Source organism: Mustela putorius, unplaced genomic scaffold (assembly GCF_011764305.1).
Source record: "Mustela putorius furo isolate JIRA1106 unplaced genomic scaffold, ASM1176430v1.1 tig00003869_pilon_pilon_pilon, whole genome shotgun sequence".
NCBI lineage: Eukaryota > Metazoa > Chordata > Mammalia > Carnivora > Mustelidae > Mustela > Mustela putorius.
Window position 1 is genome coordinate 19,202,441 of NW_025422021.1, and position 19,825 is coordinate 19,222,265.

At 35.7% G+C, this 19,825-nt stretch overlaps 1 protein-coding gene across 8 annotated transcripts in view; it reads right to left on the bottom strand.

The window, feature by feature from the left end:
- The window catches only part of SLC4A10 (solute carrier family 4 member 10), a 312,033-nt gene that overhangs the window by 193,966 nt on the left and 98,242 nt on the right, over positions 1–19,825 (bottom strand). For all 8 annotated transcript variants that reach the window (XM_004743945.3, XM_004743944.3, XM_004743949.3 and 5 more), the window contains exon 2: positions 5,477–5,558. In XM_004743945.3, the coding sequence (XP_004744002.1) occupies positions 5,477–5,558 (82 nt within the window). The remainder of the gene's footprint in view (positions 1–5,476; positions 5,559–19,825) is intronic.

Below are 19,825 nucleotides of genomic sequence, written 5' to 3' on the forward strand. Positions count from 1 at the left end.
TTATTGATGTGTTGTATCACATTGACTGATTTGCGGATGTTGAACCAACCTTGCAGCCCTGGAATAAATCCCACTTGGTCGTGGTGAATAATCTTTTTAATGTACTGTTGAATCCTATTGGCTAGTATTTTGTTGAGTATTTTCACATCTGTGTTCATCAAGGATATTGGTCTATAGCTCTCTTTTTTGGTGGGATCCTTGTCTGGTTTGGGGATCAAGGTGATGCTGGCCTCATAAAATGAGTTTGGAAGTTTTCCTTCCATTTCTATTTTTTGGAACAGTTTTAGGAGAATAGGAATTAGTTCTTCTTTAAATGTTTGGTAGAATTCCCCGGGGAAGCCGTCTGGCCCTGGGCTTTTGTTTGTTTGGAGATTTTTAATGACTGTTTCAATCTCCTTACTGGTTATGGGTCTGTTCAGGCTTTCTATTTCTTCCTGGTTCAGTTGTGGTAGTTTATATGTTTCTAGGAATGCATCCATTTCTTCCAGATTGTCAAATTTATTGCCGTAGAGTTGCTCATAGTACGTTCTTATAATAGTTTGTATTTCTTTGGTGTTAGTTGTGATCTCTCCTCTTTCATTCATGATTTTATTTATTTGGGTCCTTTCTCTTTTCTTTTTGATAAGTCTGGCCAGGGGTTTATCAATTTTATTAATTCTTTCAAAGAACCAGCTCCTACTTTCGTTGATTTGTTATATTGGTTTTTGGTTTCTATTTCATTGATTTCTGCTCTGATCTTTATGATTTCTCTTCTCCTGCTAGGCTTAGGGTTTCTTTCTTGTTCTTTCTCCAGCTCCTTTAGGTGTAGGGTTAGATTGTGTACCTGAGACCTTTCTTGTTTCTTGAGAAAGGCTTGTACCACTATATATTTTCCTCTCAGGACTGCCTTTGTTGTGTCCCACAGATTTTGAACCGTTGTATTTTCATTATCATTTGTTTCCATGATTTTTTTCAATTCTTCTTTAATTTCCCGGTTGACCCATTCATTCTTTAGAAGGATACTGTTTAGTCTCCATGTATTTTGGTTCTTTTCAAACTTCCTTTTGTGGTTGAGTTCTAGCTTTAGAGCATTGTGGTCTGAAAATATGCAGGGAATGATCCCAATCTTTTGATACCGGTTGAGTCCTGATTTAGGACCCAGGATGTGATCTATTCTGGAGAATGTTCCATGTGCACTAGAGAAGAATGTGTATTCTGTTGCTTTGGGATGAAATGTTCTGAATATATCTGTAATGTCCATCTGGTCCAGTGTGTCGTTTAAGGCCTTTATTTCCTTGCTGATCTTTTGCTTGGATGATCTGTCCATTTCAGTGAGGGGAGTGTTAAAGTCCCCTACTATTATTGTATTATTGTTGATGTGTTTCTTTGATTTTGTTATTAATTGGTTTATATAGTTGGCTGCTCCCACGTTGGGGGCATAGATATTTAAAATTGTTAAATCTTCTTGTTGGACAGACCCTTTGAGTATGATATAGTGTCCTTCCTCATCTCTTATTATAGTCTTTGGCTTAAAATCTAATTGATCTGATATAAGGATTGCCACTCCTGCTTTCTTCTGATGTCCATTAGCATGGTAAATTATTTTCCACCCCCTCACTTTAAATCTGGAGGTGTCTTCGGGTTTAAAATGAGTTTCTTGGAGGCAACATATAGATGGGTTTTGTTTTTTTATCCATTCTGATACCCTGTGTCTTTTGACAGGGGCATTTAGCCCATTAACATTCAGGGTAACTATTGAGAGATATGAATTTAGTGCCATTGTTTTGCCTGTAAGGTGACTGTTACTGTATATGGTCTCTGTTCCTTTCTGATCTACCACTTGTAGGCTCTCTCTTTGCTTAGAGGACCCCTTTCAAGATTTCCTGTAGAGCTGGTTTGGTGTTTGCAAATTCTTTCAGTTGTTGTTTGTCCTGAAAGCTTTTAATCTCTCCTTCTATTTTCAATGATAGCCTAGCTGGATATAGTATTCTGGGCTGCATGTTTTTCTCATTTAGTGCTCTGAAAATATCATGCCAGCTCTTTCTGGCCTGCCAGGTCTCTGTGGATAAGTCAGCTGCCAATCTAATATTTTTACCATTGTATGTTACAGACTTCTTTTCCCGGGCTGCTTTCAGGATTTTCTCTTTGTCACTGAGACTTGTAAATTTTACTATTAGGTGACGGGGTGTGGGCCTATTCTTATTGATTTTCAGGGGCGTTCTCTGAACCTCCTGAATTTTGATGCTCGTTCCCTTTGCCATATTGGGGAAATTCTCCCCAATAATTCTCTCTAGTATACCTTCTGCTCCCCTCTCTCTTTCTTCTTCTTCTGGAATCCCAATTATTCTAATGTTGTTTCGTCTTATGGTGTCACTTATCTCTCGAATTCTCCCCTCGTGGTCCAGTATCTGTTTGTCCCTCTTTTGCTCAGCTTCTTTATTCTCTGTCATTTGGTCTTCTATATCACTAATTCTTTCTTCTGCCTCATTTATCCTAGCAGTGAGAGCCTCCATTTTTTATTGCACCTCATTAATAGCTTTTTTGATTTCAACTTGGTTAGATTTTAGTTCTTTTATTTCTCCAGAAAGGGCTTTTATATCTCTCGAGAGGGTTTCTCTAATATCTTCCATGCCTTTTTCGAGCCCGGCTAGAACCTTGAGAATTGTCATTCTGAAGTCTAGATCTGACATATTACCAATGTCTGTATTGATTAGGTCCCTAGCCTTCGGTACTGCCTCTTGTTCTTTTTTATGTGTTGAATTTTTCCGTCTTGTCATTTTGTCCAGAGAAGAGTATATGAGGGGGCAAGTAAAATACTAAAAGGGTGGCAACAACCCCAGGAAAATATGCTTTAACCAAATTAGAAGAGATCCCAAATTGTGAGGGGGGAGAAAGGGGATAAAAAGAGGTTCAAAAAGGAAGAAAGAAAAAAAAGAAAAAGAAAAAAAAAAGAAAAAAGAAAGAAAAAAAAAAGAAAAGAATTTAAAAAAAAAAAGAAAACACCTAAGAAAAATATAAAAAAGAAAAAATATATGTATTAGATAAACTAGTAAAGAATCGTTAAAAAAGAAAAAGGTAACAGTTAAAAAAAATTTTACCCGAAGGCGAGAAAAAAAAACAAAAAATGAAAAAGAAAAAAATTAAATTAACCGCAAGACTAAAAAAAATCACAGGGCAAAAGCCATGAGTTCCGTGCTTTGCTTTCTCCTCCTCTAGAATTCTGCTGCTCTCCTTGGTATTGAAACCGCACTCTTTGGTAGGTGAACTTGGTCTCAGCTGGATTTCTTGTTGATCTTCTGGGGGAGGGGCCTGTTGTAGTGATTCTCAAGTGTCTTTGCCCCAGGCGGAATTGCACCGCCCTTACCCGGGGCCGGGGTGAGTAATCCGCTCGGGTTTGCTTTCAGGAGCTTTTGTTCCCTGAGTGCTTTCCGTAGAGTTCCGGAGGACGGGAATACAAATGGCGGCCTCCTGGTCTCCGGCCCGGAGGAGCCGAGAGCCCAGGGCCGCACTCCTCAGTGCGCGCTCAGAGAACCGCGCCCAGTTACTCCCGTCTGCCTGACCTCCGGCCGCGCTCCGAGCTCACCGATCCTGCGACCGGTTCAAGGTCACCCCGAGCTGCAAGCTTACTGTCGGCTCTGTCTCTGTAGCCGGCTTTCCCGTTCCAATACCCGCAAGTTCTGCGACACTCAGACACCCCCGATCCTTCTGTGACCCTGCGGGACCTGAGGCCACGCTGACCCCGTGTGGGCTTTGCCCCGGGTAGCCTCTAGAGCGATGTCCCTCAGCGGAACAGACTTTTAAAAGTCCTGATTTTGTGCGCGGTTGCTCCGCCGCTTGCCCGGAGCCGGCCCCTCCCCCCGGAGTCTATCTTCCCGTCGCTTTGGATTCACTTCTCCGCCGGTCCTACCTTTCAGAAAGTGGTTGTTTTTCTGTTTCCAGAATTGCTGTTCTTCTTCTCTTCGATCTGCCGATGGATTTTCAGGTGTTTGCAATCTTTAGATAAGCTATCTCGCTGATCTCCGGCTAGCTGAAGTAGTCTGGTTTTACTTTTTAACCAAAAGATGAAAAATATCACATACCTTGTATCCCACTAATAATAATTTCTCATTAAAAATTAATATGAAATAATAATGTATATATGTTAAATTGTGGTTCAGTAATAACCATCAAGACTTATGTAGGTCCTATGCCAGGTACTATTCTAAGTATTTTCCCCTTGATTCTTATAAAAATTTTATGTTGCCCTTATTTTTTTATTTTTTAAATTTAGTATTTTTTTATTTGAGTATAGTTGACACACAGTATTACATTAGTTTTGGTAATTATAGCATAATGATTGGACAAATTTTATACATTATACAATGCTCACAAGTATAGCTACCATCTGTCACCATACAATGCTATCATGATATCATTGACTATATTCTCTATTCTGCACCTTTTATTTCTGAGACTTACTCATTCCATAACTGGAAGCCTATATCTACCACTCCCCTTTACCCATTTTGCCCCTTCCACAAATATCAGTTTGTTCTCTGATTTTGCTTTTTGTTTGCTTGTTTATTCATTTTTTGTTGTTTGTTTGTTTGTTTGTTTGTTTTAGATTCCACAAAAGAGTGAAAACATATCTTATTTAGTCTGACTTACTTCACTTTTTACCCTGTAGGCCCATCCATGCTGTCAAAAATGATCCTACTCTTTTGGATGTCTGTGTAATATTCATGTGTGTAAGTGTGTGTGTGTGTGTGTGTGTGAGAGAGAGAGAGAGAGAGAGAGAGAGATCTTCCTTATCCATTCATGTATCAATGAACAGTTTAGGTTGCTTCCATATCTTGGCACTGTTATCCTTATCTTGACTGAGAAAACTGAGATGTAGAGAAATTAACTGGCTGAAGTTTCCATAGTACATAAGGGTCAGAACTGGTATTTTAATCCAGGACAGTTTGGTTTCAGATCCCATACACTTCACTACTAGATCATACCATCCCCCAGTTGACTTATCTGACTTTCCTATTGAAAAGAACACACACAAATGGTGCCTCCACCTCTCTCTCATACATATCCGAGAAAAACTCGTATGTCAGTTGTCTTTAACTCTCTTCTAGTAACAGCCTAGTCTGACAACATAGGCTGGATCAGATGCCCTTCTTGTCCTATTCTCACCTCTCACATAGCACCTAATATGCTGGTCAGTCATAACCTTCCCCAGCTGATGGTAATTCCTGAAGCAATGATTACTGAAAGACCTGCACACAACACAGTGTCTGGAATATTCAATAAATGTCCGTTGGATGAATGAATACTTCTCACTGTTTATAGGTCTTCCTGTTCACATTTCAGGCTGCATTAAAACAATCATATCCACAACCCACTACCACCACCATTACGCTGATAACAATTTTTGCAGTTCTCCAGACTGTGGCAAATTACATATTTCTCTTTGAAATATTTTAGGGAAGCATAACAAAAACTATCCCAAGGGGGGAAAAGGTCTTACCTTCTAAATCTTCTTTCTCAAAGTGTGTTTTGAGAATAGAACGAGTTCCACCTCTATCCACAACTGCCTCTTCATCATTTCTCTGTAGAATGGGAAGAAAGAAAATTAAATGATTTTACAGTAGTTCCTCTTTATCCATGGGGACATTTTTCAAGAACCCTGTGGATGCCACTGCCAAACTCTATATAAACTACATTTTTTGCTATATATACATATCAATGATAAAGTATAATTTTTAAATTAGGGACAGTCAGAGGTTAACAATAATAATAATGATGAAATAGAACAATTATAATATGCTGTAATAAAAGTTATGTAAATGTGGTCTATCTCTCTCTCAAAATATTTTATCGTGCTATACTCATCTTTTTTATAGTGATATGAGATGATAAAATGTCTATGTGCTGAGATGAAATGAGGTGAAAAACGCAGTTACTGTGACATAGCCTTGGGCTACTATGGACCTTCTGATGGTATGTCAGAAGGAAGATCATCTGCTTCCTAACCATGACTGACCTCAGATCAATGAAACCAGGGAGAGCAAAACCACAGATAAGAGTGGACTCATATACATATATTCTTTTAAGTTCAGAGAATAAACAATAATATAATCTAATATTTTAGGAGTTTAATTCAATTACTTAAACCTACTTGTACACAACTATTCTATTTGGTTACCAAGGGTTCGTTTAAAAAGAAAAAGGCTAAAATTAAGTTGACTGTATATTCAGAGAAAGAATGTCATTTGATTTTCCATGAAATCAAAGGTAGTCGTACATTCCAGTTGCCATCATTTGGTAGTGAGATGAAAAACAGAAAATGGTTATCCTGACAATTTAGTTAACATGCATTTTTATCTCTGAGAAAGAATTCTTGTTAACAAGATGACATTTTGAACTATACAAGGAAAACATGGAAATCATTAGTATTAACACTAGTAATGCTATGGCAAGGTGAAATGATTCCACTGCCATTTAAAATAAGGTTGGCGAGATCTAATCTTTGGAAAGCAATTAGTAGTAATTATTACGTAAACTACAATTCTAATTACTTTGCTTCAATATAACACATTTGATTCAAACTAAACTTTTAATTATAATCATATACATTAAAGCTTCATTTAGTTGGTGTGTGTGTATATATATAGGTGTGTGTGTGTGTATTATTTTTGTTACTTATTTAGAATGGCTGGATGGAGATGCTCTTCTTAACATTGTACATATGCTCAAAATGATACACTCACACATTTGGTACTCAGTAAAATAATGGAGGAAGGATAAGTATAATCCATTTAATGATGAAGGAATGAAAAAATACAGAATACTGAGCAAAGTGAAATACAGATTATTTCCACATTTTTTTATTGTGAGCACTTATATAAAAATTGCCTTAAAAGTGAACACTGAACACAAAGGAGAAATGAAAATGTGGACTAAAGAAAAATGAATCTTTCAACATCTATTTCTTAGCCTGTTCTTGTATTTAACTAGTAGAAAAATTATACATTTGTTTCTTCTTTGAAAGCTTTTTAATTCCCAGACATAATCTTGATGAAGATTTGGCCTCCATGTCTTATAAATCAGTATTGTCAACTGTAGGATTACTGACTACAGACATATTTCAACCTAGAAATATCAGCTCTAATGTGCTTCACATGCAGCAAAACTTATAGTAGAATACCGTGTTTTATAGCCTTCATCCTCTATCTTTCAGACAACATGGGCTGAGACAGGTCAGGGCAAAGTGTCTGAAATCAGAGTGAAAAAGCCTATCCTACAAATGAAAGAATAAGGGAAATTAAGATAGGACTCGGAGCCTACTGCTCTTGTGTTTGGCAAAGCTTTAAAAATCTGTTGGTCTGGGGCGCCTGGGTGGCTCAGTGGGTTAAGCTTCTGCCTTCGGCTCAGGTCATGATCCCAGGGTCCTGGAATCGAGCCCCGCATCGGGCTCTCTGCTCAGCAGGGTGTCTGCTTCCTCCTCTCTCTCTCCCTGCCTCTCTGCCTACTTGTGATCTCTGTCTGTCAAATAAATAAATAAAATCTTTAAAAAAAAAAATCTGTTGGTCTGAGCAAAATAGCAATAGAAAAGACTAAAGAATTATATGTTTATAAAATTTTCCTGAACCAGACAAATGCAAGTTACAGCCTCCTTAGAATCTGTTCTTGATACATTTACAAATCACATTTATACTCTGTGCAGGACATATTCAAATATATGTCACATTGGAATGTATCTCTGCCCTCTGGAGTGTTATTTGGAAGAACACCAAGAGCTAAATCATGCATCCATGTTGAGAGATCAGAAGAAGCATGATTCCACTATATCTCACAATGGCAGTCTCTTAAAAAGAGAAAAATCAAAAGGTCTAATTAGAATATAAGAAGATATTTCCCCCTATACGATAAAATATTTCATTCTTATTTCAAGGGCCTAAATCAATTTTCAACTGATACAAAATGTTTTTTCTCCTTATTATAATATATCATATAAGATCTCCACACACAAAAGATAATTCTACTAAATAACTAATGTTAAGATATCAAGATAAAATGAAACTTTGCAGCAGAAGTAGAAGTGGAATCTAAATAGAAATAGTTGGGGTGCCTGGGTGGCTCAGTGGGTTAAAGCCTCTGCCTTCAGCTCAGGTCATGATCCCAGGGTTCTGGGATGCAGCCCTGCATCGGGCTCTCTGCTCAGCAGGGAGCCTGCTTCCTCCTCTCTCTCTCTGCCTGCCTCTCTGCCTACTCATGATCTTTGTCTGTCAAATAAATAAATAAAATCTTTAAAAATAAATAAACAAATATAAATAGTTGATTATTTAATTACATTATGAATTCCAGGTAGACATGCCCTAATTTTAATGTTTCATTAAGAAAGAAAGAAAAAAAAAAACTCAAAACTAGAATATGAATGTAACTCAATGTAAGTGACTCATTTTGCATTTTCATATAACTTAACATTCTCTCCAGATAGGCCATAGAAACATCAAATGTATAATATTTTATGCTGAAAATTCCCAAGATACAACTTAACGCCAATACATATACTGAAATTCCTCTACTTTGGTTATAGTTCAAAATATAATTTCAATATTATTGAAGAATTTTTACTGGAGTGCTCCCTTTCCTCCTTATTACCAAGAGCAAGTAAACATGGGTGTGATGAAGAGAATCCAGGTTGTGCAATAATCCCAAATATACCAGTAAGAACATTTTTATTTCAGTTTGTACTGTTACCCTTTGCAGATTTGTTGAACATCAAATACTATAATGTACCCAAATGTCCATATGTATTTACTCACTGAGAACAAATTATAGCACCCTGTAGAGAAAGAGAAAACACGTAAGTCTATTACATTGCCTCTCAATACAATTGACCCTTGTTAAACTACTGGGTAAACATTTTTAAGATGATTTGTTCTAGTAAATAGTATAAAACAATGTTTTAAAATTTTGTTGGGGGGGCTTGACACATAGTGAGAGATATATACTCAACAGAGTCACATATTTATTTATATATATGTAATCAAAACAAGTTTCACAAACCAACTTTACCCTAACTATAAACAATGCAGTATGATATTTTCTATTCCAGGGTATTCTATTTCATTTTAAAAACACTAGTCACTATCCTTTAATTTCTTTTCCATTTTATTTTATTTCTTTTCAGTGTTCCAAAATTTATTGTTTATGCACCACACCCAGTGCTCCATGCAATAGTGCCCTCCATAATACCCACCACCAGGCTCACCCATCCCCCACTCTCCTCCCCTCCAAAACCCTCAGTTTGTTTCTCAAAGTCCACAGTCTCTCATGGTTTGTCTCCCCCTCCGATTTCCCCCATTTCACTTCTCCTCTCCACCTCCCAATGTCCTCCATGTTATTCCTTATGTTCCGCAAGTAAGTGAAACCATACCATATTTGACTCTCTCTGCTTGACTTATCTCACTCAGCATAATCTCTTTCAGTCCCACTCATGTTGATATAAAAGTTGGGTATTCATCCTTTCTGATGGAGGCATAATACTCCATTGTATATACAGACCATATCTTCTTTATCCATTTGTCCGTTAAAGGGCATCTAGGTTCTCTCCACAGTTTGGTGACTGTGGCCATTGCTGCTATGAACACTGGGGTACAGGTGGCTCTTCTTTTCATTACATCTGTATCTTTGGGGTAAATGCCCAGTAGTGCAATTGCAGGGTCATAGGGAAGCTCTACATGTAATTTCTTAAGGAATTCCCATACTGTTTTCCAAAGTGGCTATACCAACTTGCATTCCCACCAACAGTGTAAGAGGGTTCCCCTTTCTCCACATCTCCAACACTTATTGTTTACTGTCTTGTTGATTTTGGCCATTCTAACTGGTGTAAGGTATTATCTCAATGTGGTTTTGATCTGAATCTCCCTGATTGCTAATGATGATGAACATTTTTTCATGTGCCTGTTAGCCATTTGTATGTCTTCTTTGTGGAAGTGTCTAAATTTATTTCAGTACATAGAAATGGTTGTGACCTGTAATATGGAAAACATTGATACAGACTATGGCCCTGAAACAGTAACAGGAACCAAGTCACACAAAAATCACATCTTCATCACATCTTAAATTCATTTATGTAGGCCTCTAACCAAATGAACAAACAATACTATACTTTTCAAATCACCATTTTTCCATTTTTAAAGTTTCTGTCATTTTAAGTGTAGGGACATATTATTATAATTGAATATATCAACATATCTTCTGCAAACTATTTTTATTTTGTTTTTCTTTCCACCAGGAAAGTAAATAGCTTGCTCTTCCTAGTTCCACTTAAGTACTTTTCTCCATGTCTTCCCAAGAAAGAAGTAACAAATAGTATTATCTATGGTCCCCTCCAATTAAACCCTGCTTATGACTAAACTGAATTTATACTCAGCTATTTTAAAGGCAAACTCCATATAACTGGCATAACCGAAAAGAATTTTATAATTTTCTATAATTTGATTACTTCTAAACATTAAGACATTGGTGTTTTGAATACAAATGTATATAAATATAATTTGGGAATATTTCTACCTCCAAGGAGTGTTTTTAGAGGGAAAAGTTTCACTGTCATTATTTTTACTGAACAATTACTAGAGAGCAATAGCAGAAAAAAAGAGCTTTCTAGCTCAGCTCTCACCTTTGAAGTGACCTTGAATCAGTCCACTCCCTTGTGAAAGAGCAACTAATATGGGCTAGCACATTTAAGGGATAAAATAGTCATATAAAGATATCAACAGTTTCTTCTAGAATTCTTTGAAAATAGCATTAAGCTCTCTATGAATGTACAAAAAATACATTTTTCTGATTTACCATAACTCTAGAGCACGGTTTTCACAGAAATACACTTTCCTAATTTTATAAAACAAAGTCTAACAGTAATCCTATGAGCAAGACAATTCAAACTTTTCACATCCTTTTGATAATTCTCACCTGAGAATGGGTTAATAGAAGACAAAGTAGTTAATTTTCATTTCAGTACTCCTTCTTCCTTAGAACTATTTATTATATCAACTTTTTAAAAATAACCATTTCCTCAGTAAATGATACTGAGAAAACAGGACTGCTACATGCAAAAGAATGAAACTGAACCACCTTTAACACCATACACAAAAATAAACTCAATATGGATTAAAGACCTAAATGTGAGACATGAAACCATAAAAATCCAGAAGAGAACAGAAGCAGTACTTTCTCTGAACCATACAAACATTTTTCTAGATTTGTCTCCTAAGCAAGGGGAACAAAAGCAAAACAAACTACTGGGACTGCATCAGAATAAAAAGCTTTTGCACAACAGAGAAAACCATCAACAAAACAAAAGGGCAACCTACTGAATGGAAGAAGATATTTGCAAAAGATATATCCAACAAGGGGTTAATGTCCAAAATATATAAATAACTTATACAACTCAACACCAAAAAAGAAATCTGATTTAAAATGCACAGAAGCAGGCACCTGGGTGGCTCAGTCAGTTGAACATCCATTCTTGGCTTTGGCTCAAGTCATGATCTCTCTCTCTTTCTCTAAAATAAATAAATAAATCTTAAAAGAAAATGGGCAACAGACCTGAATTGACATTTCTTCCAAAGAAGACATACGAATACCCTATAGACACAGACATGAAAATATGCTTAATAGAGCTAATCATCAGGGAAATGAAAATCAAAACCACAATGAGATATCATCTTACACCTGTTAGAATAGGTAAAATCAGAAAGGCAAGAAATAACAAGTGTTAAAGAAGATGTACAGAAAAAAAGAAGCCTCATATACTCTTGATATGAATGTAAATTGATACAGCTCTATGGAAAACAGTATGGAGATTCCTCAAAAATTTGAAAATAGAATTACTATATGATCCAATAATTCCACTACCAGGTATTTATACAAAGAAAATAAAACACTAATTTGAAAAGATATATGCAGCCCTATGTTCATTGCAGCATTATTTGCAATAGCTAAGATATAGAAGAAATCTAAGTGTCCATCAATAGACAAATGAGTAAAGAAGATATGTAATGAAATATTACATAGTCCTAAAAAAGGATGGGTTATTGCTATTTGAGACAACACGAATGGACCTAGAGGGAATTTATGTTAAATGAAATGAGTTAGACTAAGAAAGACAAATACCATATGATTTCACTTGTAGCAGAACCTTTAAAAATGAATAAACAAACAAAAAGCAGAATCAGACCTATAAATACAGAGGACAAACTGATGGTTGCCAGAGGGGAGGTGGGTGGGGGCTGGGCAAAATGGATGAAGGGGAGTGGAAGATACAGGCTTCCAGTTATGGAATGAATAAATCATGGAAATAAAAGGTACGGCATAAGGAATATAGTCAATGATATTGTAATAGGGACGTATGGTGACAGATGGTAGCTACACTTGCGGCAAACATAGCATAATGTAAAAACTTGTCAAATCACTGAAACTAATGTAACATTGTGTGTCAACTATACTCAAATTTTTAAAAAAGCAACCACATTTTCTGACTTTTTATTAGTTATTAAGATAATATGGTATGCTATATACACGCCACTAGCCATTACAGAACCTCTTTCCACTCCTCTTTTCCACTATGTTCTATATCTTTGTGGACTGCATCACCAGGTCCCCTAGCTATCTAGCTGTCTCCTGAGCTCAGCCAATGAGAGAATGAGACTGGATGGTGGGAACAAGAGATATGGGCCTTGTTGAGCCATAAGTTGGCAATGGCTGTATTCCTCTATCACAGACAGTATCTTGTCATCTACTCCCCTATAGTTCTAGATCTTGCCAGTTTACATTAACTATTCCCATATCTTGCAGCTTCAGGCCTAGAAATAGTGACAGTTTTCTGTTGCTGCCAGTTCCTAGGATTTCAACTCTGTTGATTTCCCTTTATCCTGCTTATGCCTTTAAAAAATAGTCCCTTCATTAAACTTTTTATCACGCTTTTCAAGTGTCATCTCTTTCCTGCTGTGACCCTAACCTAAACATATGTGTCATGTTTAGTGACTAAAATCCATGACATTACATTTCTGGAAACGGACTTATAATCAAAATGGTAACCTACATACAAAACTTGGACTAGGAAATATCTATCAAAAAATAAAATACTGTTGAATGAAGGGTAGAGGATAAAATGGTGGGAAACAGTGAGTCATCAAAGAACTCTCAATAGGCATGATTAATTCAAGAATAATTAATTTCTGAAAGAAATGAAAAAGAGGACATAAATAAAATTCTAGATGTGTGAAAGGGATTGGAAAAAGAATAATTAATCAAGTAGGAGTATTTTACACTTGCAAAGAAGGTTCCCCATAACTCAAGAAATGTAAATATACATTTCTACCCATGAGCTTTTTTATTTTGCCTTTTCAAAATATTTTCTTTAATATTATAAAATATTTTCATGACAAAGTGACCTAATAAACACACAGGCACCAAAGTGCTTTTTTTTAATTAATTTTTTTATTTTTTTATAAACATATAATGTATTTTTATCCCCAGGGGTGCAGGTCTGTGAATCTCCAGGTTTACACACTTCACAGCACTCACCATAGCACATACCTTCCCCAGTGTCCATAACCCCAGGCCCCTCTCCTGGCTCCCCTCCGCCCAGCAACCCTCAGTTTGCTTTGTGAGATTGAGAGTCACTTATGGGCACCAAAGTGCTTTTTGATAAGATTATCCTTCTAACTCCAGCCCCCACTCCCACATTGAGGTAAGTGTGAGATTGGAGAAATGAATACAGCAGATGGTAAAGATGGGGAAAAAAATTGATGAAAAATATGGAATATAATATTTTGCTTGGTTATTTTTCTATGTTGCAACAAAACAAAACATTTTAGTGCAAACAGTTAATTTTTCCTCTTCTCCATTCAAGTATGATGGAGAAAAAAATTATCTTTTTAACTCAGTTTACAGGGTCTCTCTCAAACTATGGATTACTATCTTGGTTAATATAAATGAAACATTTTCCACTACTGATTTAATGAGAAAAAATATATAGACACACATCTTTTATAAACATGATCTGAGAGCTAAATTTTAAGTGTTCATTATTTTTATTACCTTTTACTTTAAATTATGAAATTCAGAAAACGGAACATTAACACTTGGATTCAGTGTTAATATTCAATATACGCATCTGTATTTACCCTAAAGGATATTTTTTCATTACCATGTAAGTTAAAGTATTATACAAGCATAAAAAGTCAACCATTTAATCTCTAATTTTACTATGTTATATTAAATAGAACAAGAGATATGAAAGCATCATGTTAGAAATTAACATATCATAAGAGTTCAATAAATGCTAGCCAAAATGGAACCTAAGCATAATCCAGGTCTAACTTCGAAATTCACTTCACATATTATATTTTCATAAAATAAATAAACCTACCTATTTACTAGGACATTGCTTTGAAGCCAGGTATTTAGAATCCAGTATCCACTCTAAAATGTAGACTATACCATCTCATGGCAATACAAGTTAAATCTGTCTTATATACTATGTTAATTAAGTCATAGGAAATATTTATTCTAAAGTAGCCTAGGGACACCTGGGTGGCTCATTTGGTTGAGCATTCGACTCCTGGTTTCAGTTCAGGTCATGATCTCAGCGTCCTGGGAGGCAACCCCACGTCAGGCCTGGCTCTTCACTCAGCATGGAGTCTGCTTGGGATTCTCTCTCCCTCTCCCTCTGCCCCTCCTATTCATTATCTCTCTCTCTCTCTCAAATAAATAAATCTTTTTAAATTTTGCTTAAAAAATAAAGTAGTCCAATAATCACTCTTTCCCCATTCCTATGTATTTTTAGCAGTCAGTTGAGTGCCTTTCCAAAATACTGAGTTGGGGAGATGGCAGTTAGGTTTCATTTACTTACACAAAGTAAATGTGTTATTTCCTCTTTATTTTTGTTTTAAGATTTTGAGAGAGACAGACATACAGAGAGAGCACAAGCAAGGGGAGAGGCAAAGAGAGAAAGAGAAGCAAACTCCCTGCTGAGTTGGGAGCTTAATGTGGGGTTCTAACCCACGACCCCAGGATCATGATCTAAGCCAAAGGCAGATGCTTAACTATCTGAGCCACCTGTTATTTCATCTTTAAGGATGTAAGGGAAAAAATGGAACTGAGGATAAGAGTTGAAGAATAAAATGCTATTAGAGGAATAGGGCTAAAAAGGCATAAACTATATCATCATGTAAAAATTTCAAGATTTTTCTCATCTTATTTACTTGGAACACTCCACCCATGTAAACCTTAAAGACCAGTTGGTGGTGTACAGTTAAGTCATTAAATTTAAAATCTAATGGTAAGTTATTTCTGGCTCAGGGTTAACTTCATCAGCATATACAGTATTGTTGTTATTACTGCCATTGTAACCCAAAGAATACTAGCTCTCCTACTGGGCCTAACATCTGACAGTTTAAGGATAAAAAGTGTTTGAGAAATTAAGACCAGTTTTGATTAGCTGATAGTATTTTAAAAGGCACTGATACATGAGCAACTGAGTTCCTGCCTTGTTTGCCCATCTTATCCCCTCAATTTGTTTTGAATTGTGGATGATTCCTGCCTTTTTCTTCAGAGTCCTTCTAGAGCCTCAGTTCTGCACATGAACCCAATTTGTACCCAGAAAATAATATTAATGGCTGCTAGGTATCCTTATTGTTGCTTCCTGCTGTCTTTTCTCTCTTCATGTTGCTTGCTCGTAAGTGTCCTACAAAGCTCCATCTGTCTTGTAGACCTTCCTTCATCTGTCCCACTGTGTTCTGCTTTAAGCATCTGACACATCCCCATGGGCTTGTTTGGTGCTCAGGTTCAAGTTCTTGCTGGTAAAGCTATCCCTCTGCTGCTGATGCTCCCATTTAGGAGGCCAAGAAAAATGCAGTGCTGGATAAACACTGAGAGTTTGCAAGTGGGGCTATACCTGAATTTAATTCTTGTTTCAGTTAACACCTAGTTGTGTGATTTTAGACATCTTATGTAATCTGTATGTCAAGTGACTTATTAATACATGTAAAGTCCTTGAATATCCTAATCAAGTTCTCAGAAAATGTTATCTTTTATTACTATTATTTATGTAATTATCTGTATCATTAGGGTCCCCAAAATTAAAAAACGCTGTTGCTTCCCTCAAAGAACTTTTAAGTTTCATAATAAGTACAACAACAATGGCATTATGAAAGAAATTCATATAGGTGACATTCAACCATAACAGTTACTATTTTTCTCCAAGAAAGTCAGTAAAGACTCCATTGAAAGAGACACATGAGCTGAATTTTAAAAGATTATTGCATCTTTGTCAGGCAGACAAGGGGGCAAAGTAGTAGTTCAGTCACAAGTATCAAGACAAAAGCCCTGTTATTTGAGGAAGGGTTAAAGAGATAAGTTAGACCCAGAGCAAGACTGGATACTAAAATACCAAGCTACTGATTTTGTTCTCCTAACAATCCAAATGCCTGGGAAAGAAACTTCTAAAACCCAGGACAAGAATCTTAATATGAAAATGTTGGACTTCTAAAAATTAGAAAAATAATATATATGATACTTATATATATAATCCTTAAAATTGAAAACTCCATAGATGAATAAAATAGTAGACTGGACAAATGATATACAAATTAGGGAACTGGCAAAAAGATCTGAAAAAATTACATAGAATATAGCATAGAATGATAAGAATATGAAAAGTATGAAATAGATAATTTTTAAAGATTTTATACATTTATTTGAGGGGGGCAAGAGAGTGAGAGAGCACGCACAAACGGGGGGAGGGGCAAAGGGAGAAAGAGAAGCAGACTCCCCACTGGGCAGGAAGCCCAGCTTAGGGCTTGATCCTGAGACCCAGAAATCATGACCTGAGCTGAAGGCAGATACTTAACTGGCTGAACCACCCAGGCGTCCCTAATATAGATAATTTTTTAAATGAGGATAATATGATAAAGTCTGACATATACTTAAATGGATTTCTAGAAGACAAGAATAGAAAAAATGAGGAAGAAGTGCTATTTGAAAATAATAGGTGAAAAATTTCCAGAATTGATAAAATACATGAATCCACAGATTCAGGAATCACAGTGAATCACAAACAGGATAATTAAAGAATAATTCACACTTCTTCATATCAAGTGAAACTGCAGAATGACACATTTTAAAGCAGCAAAGGAAAAAGAAAAGATTACCTACATAGAAATAACAAACAAAAATAGAGGCCAGAAGACAGTAACACAATAGCTTCAGAAAGCTAAAGAAAAATCACTGTAAATCTAGAAGTGGACACCCAGCTAAGTTATGATTCAAGAAACCCACTTCAGATAAACAGAAATTATAAGAATTTTCACTAACGCATCCTCTGTAAAAAGATTTCAAAGTATATACTTAAGAAAAAGCAATGATCTCAGAAAGGATATCTGAGAAACAAGGAATTCTGAGCCCAAAAAACTGAATGATATAAACAAAAATAAAGAAAGTAAAAATGAGTTTAAAAATCAACTTCGTGATTTCTAGAATCCTTTCTAGTTGTACAATAGCTGATTTCTTTTTATATTGTTTTATGCTTCAGTGTAATTAAGGGTCATTTTTGGTTTACATTTATGTAGCTATCTGTGCTTTAGCCAGATATATATATATATATATATAACACTCTTCCATATGTCAATAACCTTCTCAGCTCCTGTCAGCCCAAATCCTGACAGTTTTACTGATACACTATAGACTTATAATATCAATTAGTATCAATTATAAGAAGGGAATAAAATCATATGTATATATTGTAAAATATAAGCAGCATTTTTTTTCTTTTTAGAAAATTTTTAAATTCAACTTAATTAACATAGAGTGCATTATTAGTTTCAAAGGTAGAATTTAGTGATTCACCAGTTATTTATAACACCCAGTACTCATTACATCAAGTACCTTCCTTAATTCCCATCACTCAATTACCCAGTTTTCCCTTTGCCCCACCCAATTCCCCTCCAGCACCTCTCAGTTTGTTTACCAGAGTTTAGAGACTTATGGTTTGTCTCTCTCTCTGTCTTCATCTTATTTTATTTTTCCTTCCCTTCCCCATGTTCATCCATTTTGTTTCCTTAAATTCCACATATGAGTGAAATCATGTGATATTTGTCATTCTCTGACTGACTTATTTCATTTAGCATAATACCCTCTGTCACTGCAAATGGTAAGATTTCATTCTTTTTTGTAGGCAGAGTAATAATCCATTTTTTATATATACCATACCTTCTTTATTTGTCTGGGCATCTGGGCTCTTCGCATATTTTGGCTATCGTGAACACTGCTGCTATAAACACTGGGGTGAATGTGACTCTTCGAATCACTATGTTTGCATCTTTTGGATAAATACTTAGGAGTGCATTTAGGAGTCATAAGGTAGTTCTATTTTTAACTTTCTGAGGGAACACATACCATTTTCCAGAGTAGCTGCACCAGCTTGCATTCCCACCAACAATATAAGAGAGTTCCCCTTTCTCTGTATTCTCACCAACATCTGTTGTTTCCTGAATTGTTAATTTTAGCCATTCTGACTGGTGTGACCTAGTAGCTCACCATGGTTTTGATTTTTTTTTTTAAGATTTTATTTACTTATTTGAGAGAGAGAGTATGAGCAGGGGGAGGGGAAGGAGCATTGGGAGAGGGAGAAGGAGAAGCAGACTCCCCGCTGACTGCAGAGCCCATCCCAGGACCCCAAGAATATGACCCAAGACAAAATCAGACACTCAACTGCCTGAGCTACAAGGAGACCCTAATTAGTAATTTTTACCATTTCCACAGTAAGGATTTGTTCTTTACAACTTTGTAAGAATCTATGAAATTAGAGCACTAGGTAAGAATTTGGTCTCCTCATCATAAATTAGGACAGATCTGAGTTGGCCTACCTACACATTAGTCAATTATATGAATTACTAAAGCATAAATAAGCTTTAATGTCTGTATTTTAATGATTTATAGGTAAAGTGGGTGTGGATATTCAATAATTCAATAGTCAGATGGAAAGAAGTTTTCTAATATAAGCAAAACCAAACCAAGTCAGAGAATGGGATAATAAAATAGTATTTATAAAGCATTATGAATTAAATGAACAGAAAAATTTCAAGATTTTTTAGATGACTAAAACAGTACCAAGGAGTAAGATAAATAAAACATTAGAAGATGAACTTCAGTGATAAGAAAACGAGCAGTGAAAGGAGATACTTCGAGTATATCCATGAGTTATGGAAAGTGTAGTGTTTAAATACTTAAAAAGCAAAATAAGCAAGTCTATCCAGTTTGGTGATTTTTTTTCTTTAAACTCAGTAATTTGTTATTAGTGATATGCTCTACAATATCGTGAATAAAGTGGTGGAAACATGATTAGTGATGCAATTACAAAAAATTGACTTCTTTTATATTTAATACAAACTTTAAGCAAAGTGCTTTTCTAATACAAATGTCAAAAATGTGAGAAAGGGAGTGGAGAGGGCCATTTTATTTACTTTCCCCTTTAGATCTAAAGAAGAACAAAACCAACCAACCAAAAACACTTGTGTTCTTAAATTTTCTAATTCAAAATTTCAAAATGCAAGGGATATATAGAAAGAAAATTAAAAACCCTTAACCATTTCAATTTGAGCAAGTTCTTTGTGTCTCGGTTTCCTCAAATGCAAAATGGGGATTATAGTATTTACTTTATATAGTTTTTATGAAGATTACATGAGTTACATGTTGCTCCCATGCTAACATAGGAATTCTATATTAATATTCGTTAAGTAAATACACTTTATCTTATATAATCCTCCCAAAAGTTCTAGAAGGTAGATATTTTTATCCTTACTGC